This window comes from Sipha flava, unplaced genomic scaffold (assembly GCF_003268045.1).
Source record: "Sipha flava isolate LNK unplaced genomic scaffold, YSA_version1 176_pilon_pilon, whole genome shotgun sequence".
NCBI lineage: Eukaryota > Metazoa > Arthropoda > Insecta > Hemiptera > Aphididae > Sipha > Sipha flava.
Window position 1 is genome coordinate 3359900 of NW_020272062.1, and position 26427 is coordinate 3386326.

The 26427-nt window shown below is 25.8% G+C and overlaps 1 protein-coding gene across 7 annotated transcripts in view; it reads left to right on the top strand.

Moving 5' to 3' along the window:
- LOC112680296 (potassium voltage-gated channel subfamily H member 8) overlaps positions 1-26427 on the top strand; it is a 201275-nt gene that overhangs the window by 157951 nt on the left and 16897 nt on the right. For all 7 annotated transcript variants that reach the window (XM_025550339.1, XM_025550346.1, XM_025550341.1 and 4 more), the window contains exon 7: positions 18604-18767. In XM_025550339.1, coding sequence (XP_025406124.1) covers positions 18604-18767 — 164 coding nt within the window. The remainder of the gene's footprint in view (positions 1-18603; positions 18768-26427) is intronic.

A 26427-nucleotide genomic window follows, 5' to 3' on the forward strand; every position in this document is an offset into this window, starting at 1 on the left:
TGCAGAAATGTAACAAATTCAACTTCCAAACGCTAAATATAGTATTCAGAAATTCCAGTTTAAAATAGAAAGGGTACATGTTCCATTTCTGTAATTCATAATTTATACGTATTTTATAAGTACATAAATTATTATACACAATAAAACAATATAAAAATTTGATTTTTGAAGCTTCGAAAATTCCTAAATTTTTAGTCCTAAAAGTATATCAAAACCATATAATAGACTACAAAAATGATGGCTAACATATTAATATAAAACCATGTTTAAGTATTGCCTAAAACTAGAGAAATGTACCAAGATCTAATAAATCATATTTTGCTTTATCACCTTACTGTTTCGTGTTCAAATAAAAATTAATTTAAATTTTGAGCGTTTATAAATATGATGGTTGAACGTACTATTTGTATATAAAATTCTACATTAGACTTCTAATTTCTAATCGACAAGGCCTTCAACGGAATATTTTCAATCAACAAAAATTTGGAAGATATCAAAAACACATTGAAAGTACTCGGAAGAGTATTATGGATTTTGGAAAACAATAAGTAAATAACCTTCAAAAAGTGATAAAATTATATACTTAACTAAAAATATGATGACCAACATATATAAAAATTTCATCAGTATATCTTAATTGTAAAATGTAGTTAAAAAAAAAAAAAAATCTTAAAACTTAAAAAAATAAATAAATAAATAAATTTTAATTTTATTCTTTTACAAGAATATTTATATACCAAAATCTATGCTATACTTGATAAAAATGTATGAATAAAAAAAATTATTTTGAATTTTTTAATAAAATTTCTACTCCGTATTTCAATAAATAAGATATGATAATAGTATTATCTGGAGAAAGAAGACATGTTCATAACTTAAATTTATTAATTAAAAAGCAATTATAAAACTTTTTTTACAAATTAAATGAAATTTTCAGGTGATTGAATTAAGTATAAGTTTTTACGTTAATATTTCATAAGTTCATTAGTTTTTCATCTTTCCTGAAAAATTAGGAAAAGTTGGCCTTTCTGCAGTTAGGGATTTATATATTTATACCTATAGGAATATATTTCTGTTTTTTATTTAATTACCCATGTTTCAAAGCATAATTAAATGCAGAAGTCAAGTCATTAATACGTATTTTGTATTAAAACTTATTTTCCTAGTCGTAATTAGGGTAATTAACTTGTAAAATCATAATTCATGTTGAAACGATTTAAATAATATAAACAAAAGTTTCGTATTGTATTTTATAAAATTGAAAATGAAATTATTTTAAATCGTATTAATTTCTGTATCATGTAAAGTTACATAATTATTGAAGAAAATATTGTATATATTACACCATCCATTCTTCAGAACTGTTTTGTTAATGCGATGATTTATCATTTCTTTCAAATGTTTACAAAACATAATAATACAGCTAATACAACAAAGACCAAACACTCAGATTTAGTGTCTATCCAAGTTTTTTCCTTTTTTTAATCTAGAGTGTGGCTTTTGTTAAATTTTTTTTAGATACATTATTATGTTATAAGTAAAAGGTAATACACAAAGCTTATAATGGATATAAAGTAATGAAAAAAGGAGGGTTCCGGAACATTATTTCACGACTCTAAATAGATAAAAGTTGCAACTCATTACTTTAGGTTGGAACACTGATAAAGGGTATATCAGTAAAAGTAATTTTTTTTTTTTTTTGTTAAAATATTTTTACATTTTAATAAAATATTTAAATTATTGTATTGTTTAATTTTCTACTAATGTTTATAAAACGAGTTTATACTTCATAGCTCAAAAACATAACACAAAACCAATTTAACCATTTTACTTATGTAATGAAACTACCAATATTTTTGATTGACATTGAAAGTTTGAAAAATAATATCAATAGTTTTTACAAAAGTTACGAACATTTATTTAAACTTCTAGATGATTTTTTTTTTTTTTAATACAATGAACTTGTATTATCTCTTTGCTCAGAGAAGTTTTCGAATGAAATAATTAATTTTTCATTGCTTTCAAATTCATAAAAACAATTACTACTTATATAAAAGAAAACTAAGGGGAATCTGTAACATATGGTACCAGTATCTTACTGAACAGTTTTTTTAAATTTAAATATTTAAAATTAATAAACTTGTAGTGATTTACTCCCTTGTTATTTATTTTATAGAATTACGTTATTTAAAATGTACATAAACACCATCGATCATAGGAAGGTTTATAACCCAATGAACCATCTATAACCCTATTATATATTATGCAAATGTATGTAAGGCTTTGGATATTTTTAAATTTATATATGTATATTCGACATAAATAGTACTGTTCAGCTATATAAATATAAATAAAACATACTGTAAATGACTTCATTATTGCTTTTAGATAGCGTAGCAAATTACATTTGTATGGAGTAATATGCATTTTGTTTTCTAACGATGTGATTGTCACATGTTAATTGAAGCTATGAAAACTAACGTTTAACCCTTTCCTATAAAACATGATGTACTAGAGAATACATTAACAAATTGTGAACATCAAGTCACCGTAAATATTAATATTATAAATTTCATCTGATAAACTTTGTCAATTTAATTAATGAAAATAATGAGTTCGTGTAATAGTTGGTGTGAAATTCAAATTTAAGCTTAACATAAAACCATTCATTTGGAATTTTAACATACGAACTAAATGTTACACTTTTAATTTGAGAAATTAATTGAAATCTTAAATACTTAGTATAGTATTAGTTACTTAGGTTATAAAAGGGATCCATAACAACGCGGATAAATTATCTGATGTGATTAAAAACATTGGTTTTTAAGAAAAAAATAACAAAATATGAACACTGCGTATTTATGAATATCGGCGATGATGTAAATAATTAACAAAAACCTCCCGTACTGATATACTTAACAGTTGAACAAACTAATAAGACTTTGTGTTTATAGTTGTCATATTGCATCAATAATTCTTAAATCTATGATGTATCACTCTGATCAAAAAACGACTCCGAATAGGTCTGACTATGTCATATCAAGTTACCATTGGTATCAAGTGTATTAGGAAATAAAGAAAAATGTATGCAAGTATTAAATTACTTGTCGTTAAGTGTATAATTAGATATTAGTTTTATCTCAAATAATTTAATAAAACTACATTGAATGAATAATTACATTTTTAAATAATCGCAAACTAACTATAAAAATAAACCGGAACAAATCTCTAAACATTTAATCTAAAATAATAAAATGTTTAATAGATGATTTCTTTTTATGTAACTCAAAAAAAAAAACGACACGACAGCATCTTATTTTATAAAATGAATTATATTGATGCTTATTGGACAATATTTATAACTTCATTTTAGTTTTTTCAACTTCAAAAAAATTTCTTTAAAAATGATTTCTTTGTAGTAATTTCTGGATTAAGTTTCTATCATAACGAAAAACTACATAGAACTTCTTAAGACTTTTTCATTCTATGCACATAATAAAATGTTGAAAAAAATTAATTTCATAGATTTTTCTGATTTTGTTGTTATCTATTCGCATCAGTTATAACATATAATAATTTTAATATTTTATTTAATATTTTCAATCATTATATTATTATAGACTTATTTAATACTTAAGAATTTATATTAATTTAAGCACTCACGTACAAGTTTAACGCTCATTTAACATAAAATATCCAATAACTTAACGTCTATTAATTAATTTACCTATATTTTATGATTTTTTTAATTTCATGTGTTAAAAATAAAGTTTGGATATAAATATCAATAAACATTTATCGAAAATTAAATCCAAATTAACTGCATTTATCAAAACTGAATGAAGTGGCATTTTTTATAATTTCATTGTTCCATAAAAGTTAACATAAATAAATAAGTTATGAAAATTAACGCTTCACGATACTGTAAAAGTTATAATAATTGCATTTTAAAATAGGTTTTTCATCAAACAATAATAACTATTTGATCGATTTTTACAAATAAATATTATTACCTACTATTTATGCCTACTATTATGTCTTCTAGACGAAATTTTGATTGTAATATTTTCGAAGTATAATATACATACGAGGTTTGTTTAATAAATACCCAGGCTAAAATTATTAAAAATTATATTTCAAACTTACAAATTATTTAAATGGATCACCTTCAAAATAGTGTCCTTTAGCTTCAATACAGTTCTCCCAACGGTCTTGCCACTTTTTGAAACACCTTTGAATTTCTTCTATAGTTATAGCCTTTAGCTCTTGTGTCACGTTATGAATAGTAGTTTCGTTAACGTCTTCAAATCTGTGGCCTTTGAGGGTACTTTTTAGTCTCGGAAACAAAAAATAATCACAAGGAGCTAAGTCAGGTGAATATGGTGGGTGAGGTATCACTGGAATATTTTTAGATGTCAAAAATTCACGTACGGAAAGTGCAGAATGCGCCGGTGCATCATTTTTGCATCATGGTGCAAAAACCACGACTTTGATTTTCACGCTTCTGGCCTTTTACGGCGTACTTTCTTTCTTAATCTTTCTAGTACTTGTTTATAGAACACTTGATTTACTGTCTAACCTGTATGTACAAACTCATAATGGACTAAGCCATAAAAATAAAAAAAAAAAATGAGCATTGCTTTGATGTTTGACCGGACCTGACGACATTTTTTTGGACAAGGCGAATTTACAGTCTTCCATTACAATGATTGGAATTTGGTTTCGGGATCATATCCATACACCCATGTTTCATCGCCCGTAATTATTGATTTTATAAAACTTGGGTCATTAGAAACCCGATTTTTTAGATCCAAGCACACTTCAACGCGATGTTCCATTTGCTCCTCGGTTAACAATTTTGGCACTAATTTTGCGGACACTCTTTTCATACCCAATTCATCTGATAAAATCGAATGACAAGTACCAATTGATATGCCAACTTCATTGGCTAATTTTCTGACAGTTAATCTTCGATCGTATCTAATTTTGTCTCGAACTAAAGTAATGGTATCAATTGTTTTTGATGTTAATGGACGCCCAGGACGATGGTCATCTTCAATGGATATACGACCTTTTATCGTTTGAACCAGTCAAAAGTAACACAACAGCTTAGTGCAAAATCCAATTTTATCATTTCAAAAGTTTCCGTCGCATTTTTCCCAATTTTGAAACAAAATTTAATACACACGTGTTGCTCCGAAATATTATCCATCGTGAAATCGCGATTTTATACAAAATGACCAACTTTGAACGCGCACTGTCGATGACTGATTTGAGATAATGATTATTATTATATACTGAAATAATGGTCATTATCTCTAGTTTATTTTGGTGTAACAACATTATCGATAACATAAAATATTTTTCTGTAATAATTTTAGTCTGGGTATTTATTGAACACACCTCGTATATATATAACATATAATATAATGTATAATGTATAATAAATGAGATAATACATTGAATTTATATGAATCATTAAGTACTTGTTTGTATCCAAAATATTGATAGGTACATTTATTACCTAAGTGGTGAAGCCTAATCAGGCCATACACTAACTGACCGTCAATTATTAAAGCAAGTAAATTGCATCCTAGCAAATCATCAATACACTTTTAATTTTTGAATTACGAACGCAGTAAGTGATAATATCAAAAATACCTATATTATAGGTACCTATTCGACTTTATAATGATCTATATTTAGCTTAAAAACAAATTTTTGAAGTAGTAAAAATGTTCCTTAAGTTCCAATCATATTAAATATTGTATGGATTGAAATTCGCAAATAAGGTAAATTATAATTTACATATGTTATTTTATTTATTTATTTATTTGTAAATAATGAACACCCATTGAACATAGAATACATAATATATAAATATTATATATATATATACATTTTACATATAAGAATAAGCAACTACACAGAAACAATAGAAACAATACAAGTAAATACAAAACAATCGTAGTTAAAAACGAAACCAAAAAAAAAAGAAAAAACTAAACGTTTTTAAATAGTTATTCAATTCGTGAAGAGTATAAAAAAAAATCGAAATACACAAGCTTATTTCCCAATATTAACAAATGATTTACCTGAGCAAAAAGACAATAGTTGTGCTTATGTGTAGAAACATAAAATGTATAAGTTGACCTTAGTGAGAAACTTGGGACATTCAAAGAAATTGATGATATTATCTCTGGACAATCAATTTTGGAAAATAGGTAGATTGTATAGCTAACTCAAATCGTTAAATTACCTTCTGAATTTTAATGTATCAATATTAAACTTATGTCTTAAATATTTTACTGTTTGTCAGCTCAATTAATTGTTTTATAAGCTAACATTCGTAGAAATCGGTTTTGGGTATGTTATAATTTTAGTATTAGATAATCTTGGTATGGTCTTCAAATTACTGAACCATACTCTAAAATTGATCATACAAACTTAATTTAACTACAGTATAACTTTTTAAACTTACAATGGTGAAAATAGTCATTTGGTGTTTGTAGAAGAACATACAAGTATTAAAAATCAAGCGTTATTAAAGAAATCAATTATCTACAATGATGGTATATTTTCAGTCATAAGAAGTATCATAATATAACATGAGACAAAGGATATGGTGAATAGTTTCTAGTAAAATAAGAAAGAACGTGAAAAGGATAAAATAAGTAACTATAGAGAGCGTCTATAACACCATTAATTAGAGAGAAGTTCAAGGAACGGTAAGCAACATATCTTCGAGAAGGTAAAAAGTTTAAACGTGGGACGAACAATAGAATAATCGTTAAATGTTTAGTTTTGAGGGTGTAGGAGAATTTTTGCTGTTATTATTCATATAACGATTTTCTTTTCAGCTATGGTAATACATCGACCACCATTTAAATAGAATGTGTCAAATTCTTTGAATACCAATTTAAAGAGTACATATATTATAACACTCCTTACATTCCTCGCTATTACACCGTTCAGAGGTTTCGTAAAATCGAGTTGGTCGAATAGACACGCTGAATTGTACCTAACTGTAAAAATATTTACTAAACGTAGATATTTTTTACTTTGTCCAATACTTCAATGTAAATCATTCAAACACACATACGTGTTCCGTAATCCTCAGTCATAAACATTATGTCCACCCGGTTTTTGTTAACGGAACATTTATGACACTTATATACGTTTGGAATTTGTGGTTTTTCATACCACCAATTAGCTATGCCACTGTCATAGTCAATAGATGTCACGTGATATGAGAAAAAATAGTTCCTCAGTATAATAGCCTTAGCAATTATTTTTAAGTTAATATGCTTTAATTTCAAACAAGATTAGAATATCATATTGTTAGCGTATATCATCATTATTATCTTGTACAATACGCTCAATATATATTACCAAGTGAATAATTAATATAAGTGTCTGAAATTAAGAAACATTAAAAATTCCAGATTCTTTGGGTAGAATAAAAATTACATAAAATATATTGTAAAAAGAAACATTTACATTTTCAATATTTTCAAACAAAACAACCAACACAAATAATTAATGTGGTTTTCTGGGAACTTATAATAATACTTATATTTACACAGAGGTAAATTATTTTCAATAATTGTTAGTTATTTTTATTTTTATATTTTAAAATATCTTAAGCATATTACCTACACGAAGGCTTTTTAATTTTAGACAATACACATTTTGTTTTCGTAAAGTAAAAATAAATATTTGGTACTTTTCTTTATATAATATAATAAAATGTTACATTTGACGAACTTTGATCTAAAAGTTTTTATTTTTTTTTCTACTATTCATTTTTCATATTCATTTTTACCTTAAATGTAATATCTTTCAATCTTGAAGAGACTTGTTTTGTTAAGAATTAAAAACAATTGTATACAAATAGAATTTGAATTAAAATTAAAATAAATGTTATAAAGAAAAAAAATCAAAAGGTTAAGAAGGTTCGAGATATATCAAATTTCAGTGTATTATACATATGATATAACATATTATAAATACCTACATATACATTTGTGTTTCAACTATAATTTTTTTTTAATTTAAATAATTTTTACTCAAATGTATGATGTAATAAAACAATTTAAATGCTAATATTAAAACTCTTCTGGCCAGTAGTTATTATTTGTATATATTGAATATTATCCGATTACACAATATAATTTTATTAGATATTATAAACGATTTTTTATGAAAACTTACTTGTTGAATATTAGATTTTTATCTTGAATATAATTATTTTGTAAATTATTATTATTATTTATTTATAAATATTATCTTAATTATTTTTACATATTTTTATTATGATTATCATTATACATAAAAATATCTACATATTCGGTAGTTCAAATTTTTAATTCTTTAAGAAAAAAATATTTCGAGCCAAATATTCCATTTTTCAACGTTAAGTAAATCAGCTTAGTTTTAATTTTTGAGTTCATAAAAAATAAATGCACGATTTATTAAAATAATTATAAACGTTTTTTCGGAAAAGCTTAACAATGATATAATATATTCCCTTTTTAAAGTTATATGTTATATTAACCCTTTTATCTAATAAAATACTTTTAAAACATTTTGTGTTTAATTATAAAATTAAACTGAAAAAAAATAACAATACCAGACTTTTTTTGCTTAGAATCTAACAATTTGACAACGATACTCGAATATGATGTCTAAATCAGATTAATAAGTTGATTAATAAAATAAAATAATAATATATTTTAATACCAAATCAAAATTAATAAAATAAATTAGTAATTTGTCTTGGACAAATTATTGGACTAGTATTTTGTTTAAAGTTTATTTGGAAAAAAAGATGATAATAATTAGTCTTAGTGTTCAACTGTAGTAATTCACTTTTTTAAAATCCAATATTTTTTTTTTTTTACAAACAACATGAATAACTTCAACTAGCTATTTATTATTGAATTTAATTTTGTTTATACTACTTGTATAACTTCCATAACAATTTAAAAGGGTATGTATTTAAATTCTTTCAGAAAATAGAAAAAATAGAATCAGACAGTGCATGTAATATAACGAAAAATATATATTTTTTTTTCTATCGACTTCGTTGCTTTTTAGTGTTTTTTGGTCTACGATTAACTTTAAAAAGTTAATTCTGTAAAAAAATTTTATTTTTTTATTTATAATTGCTATTTAAAATGTTATTTACTTGTCTGCATTTAAAAACATAGAAATCTGCCTAATCATAATAAATTATTAACAAACTGCAGCTGCTCATTTAAGAACCATATAATATTTTACTCTCAATAACTGTTGCATATCTATTTTCACTTTGTATTATTGTTTATATGTACAGAAAAATAAAATAATTTTCAGCAAAATTTCCCAGGGGTACGTTTAAAATTTTCTTGGAAAAGAATATTACGAGTTTTTATAGTGTACGTAAACTTATACCGAACGTTCGTCTCAAGCAGTCCCATTCGTGATAGTATTTTCTTTTCGCCATTATATTTTCATTATGTTGTATTTAATAACCGAAGGCGATGAAAATATGTAATCATCAATAATATTGTAACCTAATATATAATAGATTTTGCAAAAAAAAAAAATAATATTCAATATAATAGCCTTAAAATTTCATTTTGAATATAAAAAAAAAAAATTTAAAAAATATCGGAAAAACGTAGCAATTAAGCGTTGTCCTTCGTATTTTGGCTCGTTGCTAATATTCTATTTTACATATTATAAAAAGCTAAAACTTACAAAACCTAGCTTTAGAGATATTATTTTTACTGGGTAACACTTCTATTATTAACGAAGCTTAATATAAACTTGGGGAAAATGTTCAACTTCGTATCCATTTTGATAAAATTATTTTATTTTTTTGATAAACCATTTAATTTTTTTTTTTTTTTATTAATTAAGCTACCTTTAATTGTAAAAATAATTCACTGCCACGTATGATTTGGTAATTAATTCAATGTTGTAAAGGATAATTTCAAATGACAGCTTATTTTATTAACTAGAATTAAGAAAAATGATAGGAAGTATGACAGGAGGGTATCAAGAGTTGAATAGAATACTGATGTCAGTTTTTTGATATAGGTAAAAGAAATGTGAGGGGAAAAGATTATGACCAAATCACTGACGGGCAAAACTATCGTACTCCAGGAGAACTTAAAATAAAAATACATGATCGGCAAGAGATAACTGGGGAAATTTTACGGTGCTAGGTTACAAAATGATCGGTGAGAGAAGATATTTTGAATCGTTAAGCTTTTAAAATTGATTACCTGTGAAAGTTTAGGAAGTCTATAAAAGGAATTCTGAGTAAGAGTGAGGATTGATAAGAAAAAATATTTGTGAAGACAGCTAGCTGATCAAATCTCTCGTTATCGGTGATGCCTACATAGCTGGAATCACAGAGGAATTATAAATTCGTGTTGTTAACGCATTGTCTGAAATCCAGAATTTTTATAAAGAAAACAAAAGAGTTGATAAAGAAGTATTTAAAAGGTTGGAAGAAATGTTCTTGATGGATGCTTGTTAATTTATAATAGTTAAAACATTAACTGCGTTTAGGAAGAAACTGGATTTGATGGCACTGATAAAAACATAAAAAATGATATGCATTCGACTGAGGAGGAGGCAAAATGATGGACTTTATCTAAGAAGGCCATTTTGAGTTGTAGGATTAAAATTGTAGTTTTTGTGTAAAATATTGTATTTGATGCTAGTAATTATAGTTCTTTTCGGATAATAAATGTCCGTTTATTTTTTAAAGATGCTCAAAGGTTTAAATATAGGATGTGTTTATTTATTATTCCCATAAATAATGATGATTATTTTATGTTTTAATATTTAAAGTGTATACATAATATCTTATTTCTGTTGAAGCACTTAAAATCTTAATACAAGAATAACAATTTTTTGATTACATGTTATATGCTTTATGTTAATATGCTTACAATGCTACACAGTGTATTATCTAAGTAGTACTACAGCTTAAATTGGTTTTATTAACAGCAATCCAAAAAATAAAGATTTAAAAAAATATCATTGAAAAATTGAAAAAATAAATTTTATAATTTCAATAACTATTTTTTGATTTCAAAAATTATTAATACTTATTACAATTGTTATGTAAAACAAATGTTTGTATTGTAAATTAATTAGTGCAGTTTATTTTGGAATACTGAATTAATTATTAATTTTACTTGTAAAGCCTTATAAAATTATTTATGTGGATAGCTATACAATTAATTATCAGTCTCATTTGATAAAATAATTTTGTTTCAAATATAAGAGTAATGTAATGTGTTCTTGTTTTTTAATTAATATTATTAATTTGAGTTTTTCAATCTAATCTAAAGAAAAATAATTATTCTAAAGGCAAGTTAAAATACTGTGATATGTGACAAAGTTTGCACATTATTTTTTAAATCTATTCTAAGAACCATCAAGTACGTTTTTTTACGATTTCAATCCAAATGTTTTGACCAATGTATAAATTTACTGGTTAAATATATAATATTTAAACATTAAATATAGTTTACTAAAGAAACGAATAGCTCTTTAAAAAATATAGTACAAAATAATGATAAATGAACTTGACGTACACAAGTACGCAACGTAGATTGAAGTGTGGTGCTTGAGCGTAAATCACAGTTGTCGGTGTCCACAAAACCATATCGATAAGCCAAATCACCATCAAGTATATTATTCGAGGTGACCTGACTGTATATAAACATATGTTTAGAGCGAAAAAATGACTTTTTGTTTATTAAATTCAAATTTATCGCGTTTTCGCTGGAAACGTACAAATATTTCTTTCGAAGCAAAAATGTTAACCGTGTCGCAGTTATAGTATAAATACGAGTATGTATATATACATATAAATTTATGTATGGTGGACTACCTTGTTGTCTCATTCTTACGCACGACTAATAAAACAGAAAAGATACATATAAATTTACATAGTGTTTTAATACACTTATTAAGGCGCAAAAAGTATTGTTAATAAGTATGTTTTTATGACATTATTACTATACACGTAATATATTATTTCGTAGACACGAGAACATTTTAAGGGACAATATCTCTAATACGAAATTCATAAGTAATGTATAATTTTCAATTTAAATGCATTTGAACACATCACAATAAACAATGTTTATTTTATTAAAAAAGTAACAACTTTTTAATTTTTCACTTTTCTCCGGATTACTTTCTTCCTAAGCAATTTATATGTTAAAATCGTTGAGTTATTATTATTTTATTTTATACCCAAAGTAAGAATTATGCTTATATATACATACAAATATGTATTAAAATGTCATGGTTAAAACAAAATATATTTTATACAAAAGTGTATGTTTGAAAAACTGGTATAAAAAAAATATTTAAATAATAATTTACACATGCGTCTACAAATTACAGACAAAAACAGATGTGCATAAGTTTTTACAAAATAGAAGTATACTAATAGACACGTCATATCCCCTTACGAACATATTAGTTAGGGTTGTAGGTATCTTCATATATTATGTCTATTTTAATTATTCACATAGCCAACGTTCACCGAGTAAAACATATTTATTGGAAGGACCGAGGTGAAACGCCACGTGGTAATGATTTATTTGAAATATTATAGCAACGTTTGTCCCCATTTAATGGTATAACTTTAAAATAGAAGAATCCATCATACCCCGTATGTCATAAAACGGTTAGTGGGTAAACTGTTTCATCTCGACAAATAGTTTAAATAAAATAAAATTACTTTTATATTTTATAATAATCCATGATAAAGGATATGTGAAAATGTTTGTCATAGGTAATAATATAAACTATATTATTAATTAATTTATTATGTTATCTATGCTTGTCACTAATATTCCCAAATAACTCTCTGTTTATTTAATTTTTTTTACTAATATTTAATTTTAAATGACAAAATAACATTTAATATTATAATGTACGTTATTTTATCATCAAACATCTGTTTTCTTGAATAATATATGTTCTGGAAAAAATAAAATTTTATTAAATTAAGTTTTTCTTAAATATATATATATATAGTACCAATTTTTTTTTTTACTATGGTAGAAAAATTTTTACAATTATTTATTTAAAAGCTTATAAGTTTATACGAGCTAAGTATTGTACTTAAATTATGTTGAATATCCTCTGCTACTCCAATCTGCTCATTTAAACCATTAGTTGGTATTCGTATATTCATAGTTTCAAGAGAATATTCTGCCTTACTAAAAAAATGTATTACAATTTTACTTCTGAATAGTATTATGACCATAAAGATGTACATTAAGTTTACAAAGAAAAAGAAAATATAAAAGTTAAGCATTGTATTAAACATAATTATTAATGTTATAAGTTAACTTTTTTTTTTAAATGTTTAATAATGTTAAATAGTTTATTTTAAAACATATAAATTGACATAGGTAGAAATATCTAGATCAGTGATGTCCAACTTTTTTTCCCCGGTGGGCCACTTTGGTAAACAATTATCTTAAAGCGGGCCACCCAAATACTTGTATAAAAGTACGAATCATGTCAATATTAATCTAATAATTTTATTTTGTTACACATATAGGTAGGTATACAATGTATATGTAGGTACATGTTGAATTTGTTTTCAAATATTTTATTGACTACTGAAAAGATTACAGATCGAGGTACACTCTGTAGGTATACATTAAATTGATTAGTCCATTCTTTCAAGTGCACGGGTTATTTCAAGTGAAATTTATATTTGAAAATGCTCGAAAATTATTATATTTTAAAATAAATATTATTTTATTATTTTTTTTTAATTTTTTTAATATTTTGTTTCATTTTAATAACATTGTAATGGGCCACATTGAATACATGGGTTAAATTTGCCCACGGGCCTTGGGGTGGGTACCACTGATCTAGGTAATGTCTTACGTTTACGAACATCATTATATTTATAGTATAACGCAATGTATGTATGTTTTTGGACGTTTGTTCATAACAAAGTTGGGCATTAGTTAGTCGAATTAAAAAATTATTCGTTATTCATTATTCTTCAGGTATTTTAAATTTTTTTTTATTAATTATTTGGTTATTTATTATTCTATACAATCATATTTATCTCAAATAATTCGTTAAGTCATATCTATGTCATAGATAACTTGAAGTTCCAACTTTATTGTAAAATTTATATCGTTGCGTTTCGTAATTATAACATCATCTGTTATCAAAAATGTCATATAGAAAGTTACAAATTATTTGTTATAAATAAAGAGCTAATCTAATTGGTTTAGCACTCATTATCAACATGTTATTTACTTGCATATTGGATTTAATAATATATTGTGAATACTATTCATATTTTCTGTAATTTATTTATTCAGAATAATCAATTTATTCATAAGCCAAACTATTCAGAATTACTTATATTTTTTATTCGCAACTAAGAAATAAAATATTATTCTTTATTCATAAAATAATCAGTTATTCATGTTTTTGTTTTTTATTCATCGTTTTGATTTGTTTTTACCCAACTTTGGTTCACAATAAGTGATTAATTTACATTTTTCAATATGCGATCTTTATGTATTTGAGTATAAGTAAAGTTTATCTAAAATATCGAATAATTTTTATACTGAACACTGCAGCCTCAAATGGAAATTTGATTTGATCACGCTGTAAATTATATTTTACTTATTGTACTGTATACGCCAGTAGTTAGTTTGAATTATGTTCATTGTTCTTTCCATCTTAAACAGTTTTCACTTTGTTCTCAGTTTTAACTTATTAAAGTAAATAAGTATTTTTTAAATAAATGTGAGCAAAAATTACAGAAAATGTTTACTAATGTGTATTTCTAACATTAGATTATATTATTATATTTATAAGCCTCTACAAGCACTAAAGAATACAATAATTTTTTTTCACCAGCTGGGTATTCATAAAAACAATTTTTGGAAAAAAACAATAACTTCAACAGTTTTATTTCTTCACGTATAATCTTGCATCCGAATCTTTAATTTTCATTGAACAAATGATGAATTGTTTTCAATAATTATAAATCATGGAGTTGGATATTATTAATTTCTAAAAAGAAAAAAATATACTAAATATCATAGCATTTAAAATAGAAATGTAACTTATAATGTATTTATGATGAAAACATTGCCAAACTAAAAACGGCAATTATTAGTTTGAAGAATGAAAAATATACAAGTAAAATGGTTATATACGAATATAAATGGCAATTATAAATACCTATTTAAATTACAAATATTTAAATGTTTTTTTACGGGTTTTTTAAAATAAAAACGATATTTAAATACTATTCGGTAAATAGGCATTTTTCGAAATCGTTTTACAAACACTGAGATTATAAAAAGTATTTTGAAATGTGTAGTAAAACATATGTAGCACTTTGATTCTATAAAATATTATATTCTATCCGAATAATTAAAAAAATAATAATATTTTAGTACAACCCATATATTTTTAAGTCTATAATGATAGGTTTGTTATTCCATTTTTCTTGGATTGGATTTTTTATTCGTTCATTGATTAATTTTAATAATCCAATCTGTTCCAAGAAATAAATTAATTTTGTGTGTTTCACGTTACTGTCTGTAACCTTTGAACTCTATTGAAATTATTTGATAAATAGTTTTCTTTTAGTACGTTTCTATAATATTGTTAACATTGCGTTGGATGTTATATTTACATTTGTATCGTTTTCTGTACAGTCGTTCGCTTACACAGCACTAATACAAGACCTTGTTACAGCAAGTTGTATTCAACAAGTCACATACTATTATTATTATTATGTGTATATAACGATTATTTGGGTTGGTATTTTGGTTTATTATTTCGTTCTATAGAACTGACATTTATATAAAAACCGCAGTATGGTATAACGGACATCATCGTTATTATTTTCATTGTACTTTATGCACTCTGTTTGATTAATAAATTAAAACTTATCATCAAAATTTTTTAATTTTCTAATTCCTAGCAATACTTATTTTGCTTCGACAATTTTACTGGCTCCGGTGAAAACTGAACAATTTGATTTATTTAAAAGCACATGTTTTACTTCATTGCTGACCGGTGAGACCACATACCTAATATTTAACTGACTTAACAGAAATTTCTTGTTAAAAATCTATATAATATTTATATATTTATATAAATTATACAAAACTGTGGGAGACGAATAAATGTATCCTCTAAGATAAACCTAGAGTAATACGGAAACTTATACTCCATTTAAATTGTAATCGATTCCGTAAGAAATTATGTATTGAATATTGAATATAAAAACCTAGTTCAATGGACAATATTTATTAATTATTTATTTTTTGGTTGAGTCTAATAGAATTTGAAGTTAGAAATTGATGATTGGACAAAGTACCAAAGCTATGGTAATTTTTTTTTTTTTTTTTATTTAATATTAAATATTTGTAACATTTGTACAATAAGCAAATTAGGTAATTTAAGAAAAATATATGACATGAACCTTTTTGAGAAGAGAGGCTGTCCAGTAACAGAACCCTCAAAAATGTAATATTAAATATTTAAAATCGGTATTAAATTTATCTTTGCACCAACGTCTTTTTAAACGTCGAGAAGGATAGTGAAGTAAGTAACGCTGCCTTGACCTATGGTCAGTGCCATGTTTAGACATTTTGCGCCCCGGCGCAAAAAAAAAACTTGGCACCCTTCAAAGGGACCTACCCACGGAAAATTTGGGAGACAGATTTTCATGAACCTTTTAGATATTCTAAAATCAATGCTATTTTTATGTAGTAGGCACGCCACCGCACGCTGCACGCGATAACAAAAATTTGGGAACTAATATTAGGTATATTAATAACCTTCTGGATCACTGATAGCTATATTGCTATAAATACATTAATAATATACATCAATAAATTAAATACATTAACTTTAATTTATGATACTGTTATTAAAAACAAAAGAAATAATAATTTCAAAATAATTTTTAAAGTTCAATAATTCACAAGTGAGTAAATTTCCGATCACAAAGTTTTAGCACCCCAAAAAAACTGGCATCTGGGGCAGTTGTAGCCAGTGCCCCCCCTAAATGTGACCTTGCCTATGGTAATATAAACTTGATTAATTTGACAGTGTATGGTGACATTATGCACATACTAACAGGGAACTTTTTCAGGATCAACCAAATTATACTCGTAATTCGAAATCCCTAAATATGTTTTAATTATTTTTTTTATATATAAATGGTCAGATATATACCTATTTTTAATAAGAAAAACTTTAGTTTCAGAAAAAATGCAATATTTTTGAGAATAATTATTTCTCTACAATATATAACAAATATTTTCGTCGATATTTAACGACACTTTCATTTTTGAAAAAAATGTTGTTCTACACAGGTTTTAAAGAAACTAAAAATACCTATTTTTCAGAAAATTTGCCAATTTTGCGCAAACAATTTCCACCTGCTTTCTATCTATCACTCTAAGATGGAAAATTAATTATCTTTATTATATAAGTTTTCTTATTGACCGTAATATTACAAAAAGTCGTTATTAAAATTCAAAATTAGCATTTTCTACCAATTTTTTTTTGTCAAATCATTTTTAAAACGTTAAAATATCTATATTTTAACAAAAAAAAATTTTGAAATTTCGTATGCCCTGTAAACTACAAATTTTCATGATGTTTCTCAAAGTTTGTACACGTGAAAGATTTGAAATGCCAATATACTAGTAGTTAGTACACAATAAAAAAAAAAATGTGAACACGTATGCTCATGTTATATTTTATAACTACTATTGTTAATTTTTAAACTTCGTTAATTTTTTCAATGATCATTTATTTTTTAGTTAACTTTTTAAAAATTAGCATTTATTTATAAAATTCTCTATTCGAGGCCTTCCTTTTTTTTTTTTTTCACTAACCAAGGTTCTAAACTTATAATTTTTTCCATTGCAAAAATGAAATAATTATTTCAACCAAGAAGCAGATTTTTAATTTTAATAACTGTATGTTTTTTATAGTTTTTGTCTTGATGTTAAATATATAACATTATTTGATTAAATAGAAACATATAATAAAATATTATCCTATATGGAAAAACTTCTGGTCAATTTTTAATAAAATAATGAGAAAAACCAAAATACTATAGATTAGAATACTCGTACATATAGTAAATACTCAGTACAAAATGAAAGTAAGGGAGTACCTATGAGATTGTTAACACGTTAAATGCATTATGAAAATTAGTATTAAAAAATAAAATAAAATCAAAATGTAGAATAACTTTTGGTTAATTAATTATTGGTGAAATTACTTATATACTAATAAATTATAATATAGTACAGTTAATTTTCATAAGCGACTATTCTAAATATTTAACTAAATCGATCATTCTATTTATAAGAACCAAATTACGTATCAAACCTATAAATGTAGCTTAAAATTAACTAATTATAAGCTATAATTTTGTATATGCTAGTATTAAAAATCACATGTCTCAAAAACCAATACTCCCTAGTAATTTCAATATATTTAAAGAATATTACCAACTACCTGTAGAGATACATAATATTATTACCATATTATTTTTCATAGATATACTATTTAATTTCCGAACGACATTCGTGAACAAAAAAGGTGAAGTGGTGTCAGATTCCAAAACGATTGCTTTCAATTACTTGAAGAGTTGGTTCGTGGTGGATTTATTTGCCGCGCTGCCGTTTGACCTGTTGTACGCATCCGACGTTTACAGTGGCGACGTAAGTATATTGTTGTTGTTTTTATGGGTGTGTGTATTAGTGTGTGTGTGTGTGTGTGTGTGTGTGTGTGTGTTTTTGTGTGTGTGTGTGTGTGTGTGTGTGTGTGTATTTTTCAGTAGTTTTTGTCCAATGTATATGGGTAGGGGTAACGCTGGAGTACGTAATATTTTACCTTTAAAGTACTTTGAAAAATTTACGATCCCTACAAACTCTCAACCATCGTTCGCCCTATTTTTAGTTCAATCTTTCATCCAGACCAACTCCAAACTTTTTCTACGCCTTACATATATCCATGGAGAGTTTACAGTCAATTTACCTCTAAACATGTAAGAAATTTAAACGTGCGATGGATCAGAGATGACGACAATGGTTGCTAGAGCGAAAAACTTTTATTCGTAAAAGAAATAAAAAGTGGTTTTTTCCACCCTGTAATCTCGTAACAATATAAATTATAATAATAACATAGAACTCAATTGAATGATATACTTATCCGTTCAAACAACTATCACCGTTATAGCCTGTTCGATGGTACAATGACAAAAATGTTAATAATAAAGGCTTGAGTAGATATTTTCGTCACTTTGATGTAAACAAGTGATTTGGAAAAAAATCTAAATTGTTATCGAAGCAGAAAAAAAAAACTAAACATAAAAACACCAACAAAATAAATTGTTAATTTTCACACATTATTTACTTTTCTAAGTTAAGTTTTCAATAAAACGTTTACGTTTAGTATCATTGAAAAATCTATCCGGTGAGATTCAGCAGTTGGATAGGATATTGCTTTCTGATATTACCGGACCTAGGTATAATCTTAAAACAAATTGCCTGTACCTATTTTATTAATTGAACTAAAAATGCTTTTTGTACATTTTTGACAATATTTCAAAGTCTTACTTTATTTTCATCTTATATCTGCGAAACTGTTAAGAAAATCTAAAAGTGTCTATGTTAAAATTTCGACAATCTCTAATTTTTAATAAGAAAATAAATTATTAAAAACTAAGGTACTGCATATTCACTTACAGAAAATATGATCACAAGAAAAAGTGTACCAAATAATCATTGATATTTATAAAAAAAACAATTTCAAATTCCTTATGAAAAAAGTTAATCTTGTCATCATTTTCGATTTTTGACACAACGAAAAACTATTTAGGGTTAGACCGTTTAGCCGTTACCAAGTTAATGCTTTACAGAAGTAATTCCATGTAAACAGTATACCTACATAAATTATGTTAAAATGTCTAGTTCTATACGTTTATCAGACTTAAATATAATTGAGTAAAACTTAAGTCGTTTATATATATATATATATATATATTCTTTACTACATTTTGAATCTAAATTAAAAATAACAATTAAAAGCAAATCAGTTTCAAACTAATAAATCACTAATAATGATGACATTATCTATATTCATTATTATTAAAAATCAACATTAGACTACATAATATTTAGAGAATTATTTTCTTTGTATTTTGTACTTTCAATGACAAAATGACCTTCAACGCGAAGAGATTAGAACTTCAATTTATTTATAGATTCATTCTCAATTAATGGTGTTACTATACAGTATATAGTGTATAGTTTTTAAAAACAATTGTAATTGTTAAACTCCCAGTAGTCACGAAACAAAACATTTTAAGTTTTATTCCTAGTATACTAATTAAATATTGATGGTTATTAGATTTAATCCCTTAAAATAATTAATATAAAGTCTAAAATTTAAAAGGTTATCGTCAGTAACATAGTTAAAAACAAACGGTTCTTTTTATACCGTGCATTATAAATGCAATTTCTAAAGTTTTGATAAATTGACTAAAATAGGATTGAGATTAAATTATTGTTGTTAAACGTATCAATCTATTAAAATCTGCTATAAAATAGTTACCTTCAGTTTTTTTATTGATTGTAAACAAGATATACTTAGGAACTATTTACACTAGTGGTTTTTAACCTAGGGAGGCGTGAAAAATGTTGAAAAAAACGAAAAATGAAAACGTTGCCGTTTTCTACGACGTACCTTGCCACTGTGTTAGTCGCCGCATCGGTCGATATTTTTTTCTTTGTACAAATAAATTTGTTTAATACTAAAGAAACTTCATTGAAGTTGTATTGTTATTAATCCAATAACCAACGTTAAAGCAGGGATTGGTACCTTTAAATTTTTACGGTTCCGGTTCTCAATTTTTTTATTAAAAGATTCGGGTTCCGGTTATTGAAAAATACAAAATAAGAGTTCGAGTTCGGGTTTTAAATAGAATATTTTAAAATTTATTCCGTAGTATTTTTTAATACATATTTAAAAATTTCATAAATGTTACCAGTATTATGGCATTATACTAAGCAATATGGTATAATATACTCGTATATCTCTCAAAATGTCTCTCTTCAACTAATTTATGTATATATATATATATATATATATATATCGAAATAAGATTTTTTTAACAACTATATAATAATGTATAATATTATAGTATTATAATAAAGCAAATAAATAAGAATATATGCAAAATAAAATTTCATTTTTGAACTCATTATGTTGTGATTCAAATTTGTATCTATAATAATAAATAATAATAATTTATTTAGCCAAAAACAGAGTTTGTACATGTTGAAGAACAGTAATATGTATAAATTAAATTAAGTTATAACTATACATAATAAGATATGTTGCCCAATTCACCACTGAGATAACCCCACATATTGGAGGAATTGAAGTATTAACTTGTTTAGCCTTTAGTCGTCTATCTGTCAGTACATAATATTAAAAAATAAGATTAAGAATAAAATGTTTAAAAAGCTTTTATCTTAGAAATTAATTTATGCTTTGACATTATTAAGAATAAAAATATAATTAATAATGTTTGTTATATCTGATATTTTTCATTTAATAATGAGGGTTCCGGTTCAGTTCTGGTTCTTTGAATATGTAAAAGTTCGGTTCCGGTTCCCAATATTTTAAAGATTCTTGAGTTCCAGAACCGGTTCTTTTGAGTTTGTTTCCAGCCCCTGCATTAAAGTATAGTTTACATATAAATATTATGTATATATCAATCTTATTGAAGTGAGGGGGGCGTGAACTCATAAAATAGTTTTAAAGGGGGCGGACACCTCAAAAGGTCGAGAACCCATGATTTACACCATAGATAATGCAACGGTCCAATCACACAACAATCACATTAATATCACGGTCCCAAGTCTTCCATACTTTAACGGTCACAGTCTAGTCATTTGTTACTAGGTCATTAAAAAGTACAGACAATAACAAGCAGAATAAGATAACATTTTTTTTATTTTAATAATTTATTTACACTTTTTTTTTATAAATTTATACTTAAAAAATGTAATTAACATTGATCTAATAGGTACCTCCAATATAAATAATGATCAAAAATATTTATTTAGTGTAGATTTATGGAAAATAAGTAATAAATAATAAGTAATTCGTTTAAAAAAAAATACATTCTTTGTAGGTATATTATGATTTTATAAAACATTACACTACAATTAATATATTACTTATTATGGAGTAATAATTATGGTTAAAATATTTAAAAGTTAAATCAATCATTATCTGTATTATTTAATTCTGTTTCTTAGGAATCAAATATTGTAAGAGTCACTAGAAAGAGCAAATTGAATAGTTTTTATTAAATATGTAAACAACTCTTAAAAATAATATTTATAGGCACAATTGAAATAATATAACTAAACATATATTACACTAACACAGCTTTTAAAATAATAGTAATTAATTATAAATTTAAAAAAAATTAATAATTTTAATAAGGTTCTCATTAATTTTTAATTTTTAATAGTTTTTGACCTTTAAGTTCAGATTTTCGAAATTTTTGAATAAATATACTCGAATTTATTTATCTAGATGAATTACAATAGATAACTAAAGAATTCGTCTAAAATAATTCATCAGATACATAATTTTGTTTATTATCTAGATAAAAGATAATTAATTATTTATCTGGATAATTTATTTAGCTTAAATTTTATAAAATAGAATATTATATATATATATATATATGTATATATCAGAGGCACAGTAAAAGCGGTAATAGGTCTGAATGGCCCGGAATAAATAAAAAAAAAAAAAAAGAATAATTAAAAAGAAATTGCAAAATTGCAAATTCTGCGATATATTATATTATAGTGTGTAATAAATTTTTTAAATGTTGACAAGTTTTTTGAAATGTTATCCTATGAATCATGAACATCATTCTGAACTTTGTGTTATGGGTTGTTAGGACTCTTGATACAAGATTCTTGTTTATATAGCTCAAGGTACTTCAAAATAAATTCGTTTGACCACTAAATATTTGTATAAAAATTATTTAAACAAATAAAACGAAAATAAATAATAAAAAACCACTGAAAAATAAATTACTAATTTTTTTTTTTATTCACGCGCAATATACACAAACCACGTAAGTCAGCGGAACAAACGTTTGATAGGTCTAACGATCTGAGCTCGGGTACCAAAGAACGACAACTCTCGGGAAGATACGACCCGCGCCACACACTGTAGGATCCCGGCTTTACAAAAACCAAAAACACCGCGAGTCGACAGACACGTGCGCATTTCTGGTTCACATATCCATTTATTATAAGTGTAAAAATTAAATCCAAAAAATTATTCCCGGAAGACCTGTCTCATGCTAATGAAATTTAAATTGATTGTTAGGCTGCTTGTGATTTTGCCATGACGTGAGCGATATCGATAATGTAAACATTCCGATTTAAAAATAATTAAATAATATTTAATCGAACCGAGACCGTAGCGTGATCGGACCATTGAATTATCTATAGTGTGAATAGTGGCTTACAATGAGATAATGTATTTTGTATATCATTAATGAACATTCTAAAATATAAGACGGAAGGTAATAATGATCATCTGAAGTGTACTTCCAAATTTATAAAATTATAATGATGCATAGCATTACACTTGCGCCAATATGGCTATTTCATATATACCGGTAAAATCGAAATCGGTGCCGGTTTCATATACAATGAAGAAACCGTGGTCGGGACCAACATTTGGTGCTTAAAAGTTTTTTTACTCACCTGGATGAAGTCATTCTTTAAGTTATTTGCTCTTTGCTAGTCTCAATAATGTGTGATACTCATAACCGACGTTATCTGTTAGGGATATTGCACTTTCGAAGGAAGTACCATGTTAGAAACAAAATTAAAATACTATATTGGATTCACTCCTTTTAAATTGTAAAATACTTGGAAAGCAATTTTTACACCCTTTAAACTTAAAGAAGGTCATAGTAGTAAATTCTTTAATTATTTCTGCATGAGTTTTTTTACTTCAGATTTTCTGGTAGAATGACTAGTAATTATACTCTGTTCGTCGATAGAACGCAACTAAATGCAGTGGCGGGTTGAACTACTTTTACATAAGGAGCGAAGATTCTTACAAACCACCCACCGACTTGTTTTTAAATACCTCTACTTATCAAAACCAATCGCTTCGCTCGCATTGTCACTATAAAAAAACATATTGAACAACTAATTTGCACATAATTGTCCTCTTTTTTATACTAAATTAATATTTAAATCCTATAAAAATACTCGTATAGTATAATATAGTATTTTTTCATGATGATTGATCATTACTTGTTAAACAGTTTTAATCAATGATACTGATGTAATTGGTTTATGTAAATAAATGTAATACGCTTAATAATAATGAAAAGCTTCATTGTAATGCTAGTGATGCTACAGTTACATGCATGCTTAATTTGCTCAAGTCCCATCATTTTTTAACATCAATTAAAATAAACTATTAGCTAAAAACAATTTTATTTCTTAAATACCTAGTAATTATATATTATAGATAATGTATAAGTGTATAAACAACATCCTATACGTATTATGTAGTACGTACTACACTATTACGTATTATACAGTACATATATATTATTATACTATTATATGTTGTGATATTTATATATTATGTAGTCAATTGATGTCTAGTGATTACGAAATAACAATTTTATTTTTTGTATAAACAAAACAATATCCACCTAACTATTAACCACCTCCCCGCACCAGAATATTGATGAAGTGGCCGCTCCTTAAAAACATTATCAATACGCCACTGTTTGGGTGGTAACCAAAACTCGTCTATTCTTACGCATTCCTACAACTTTTCAGAGTAATCACTTATGCGCTTTCACATATCGATAGTTGCATGGTGGACACGGCTGAGCAAACGCACTGAAAAATAGTGGGAATACGTAAACGAGTTGCGTTCTCTCGCCAAACAGAGTATAGTATACAACATTAGGATACTCCAATGCATTGAAATCAATCAGTTGGAGATGGGTTCGGCACTCAAATTATCAAATTCAACTCCGACTGCATATTCTAGAGTCATTTAATGCAGTAGTTTTCAATCTTTTTGAGGCCGTCATCTCCTGTAATGTCATCAACATTTTGAGCGACCCTTTTACATATTTTATTAATTTGGTGAACTTAACATTTTGATTAGCAATCTTAAATGATTATCAATTAAAATTCTCAACAATAATTATCACGATGATATTTACAAAAAACGCTTAATTTATTATTTTATTTATTGGCGACTAATATGGCAACCCAAACGTTTGAGAATCGCTGGTCTGGCGGGCCGATAAATTTTCCGGTCCGGACTATGCGTGAAAGCACCAACTCAATTACATTGTATCCGGCATTGGCAGCGGCTCCGGTTCCAATTTTACCGGTGTGTGTGGAAACGGCCTTAAAATAAATTATAAAGCAACGATAAATCATTAAATTTAAAAATCGATATTTGTTAAAGAATCAACTGCAATATTTTTTTGAATTTTAAACACCTACACAAAATGTTTATGTTCTTAATTAATACTAAGTACTTAAATGTTATATACAGTTAGTACGATACTTTATAATAATCTTATTGAAATTTTACATCAATATCATCTGTCTGAAACTTAAAATCTTATTCTCAAATAAAATATTAAATAAAGTATCTAAACATAAAATACATATCAAAACTCTTTGCGAATTCGAGTTTATTATTTGAAAAAATGTACTTTTAAAATTAAACATGTTTCAATTTTTGAGGTGCATTGACACTATAATATTATTTCATGTCTAATAATCATAATTAATTTTACGTAACTAGGCTAACTTGGTGTCAACATTTATAAGCCGCACATAACTTATTGAACGGTTGATTACATTTAATACGTCCCATACTGTGCTGTACATATTTTATCCGAATAAAAATAATTAGGTTCAAGTCATTCAAGCTCACTCAGGCATACGACATCTACATATTTTAATGATAATGCTAACTTTCTAAAATGCATATCAATGAAGCTTTCAAATTAATTTATCTTTATGTCATTCGGTCTCTTTGGTATATTTCAAATAACTCCTATCGGAATAACCTAAATGTGGGAAATGCAAATCGTTTGACAAAAAAAATACTATACGTACATTTTCCTCTATGGGTAAACTCCGATCACATCCAAATCCTCTAGTTGGCCGAGTTTTACCTCTGATCGTTCTATGGGTAGATGTATGCGGAAATTGGCATACACTTTGTCCTATGTATATTATCAAACATCTCAGAAGCCCTCTCGAAGATACGTCGTGTTTT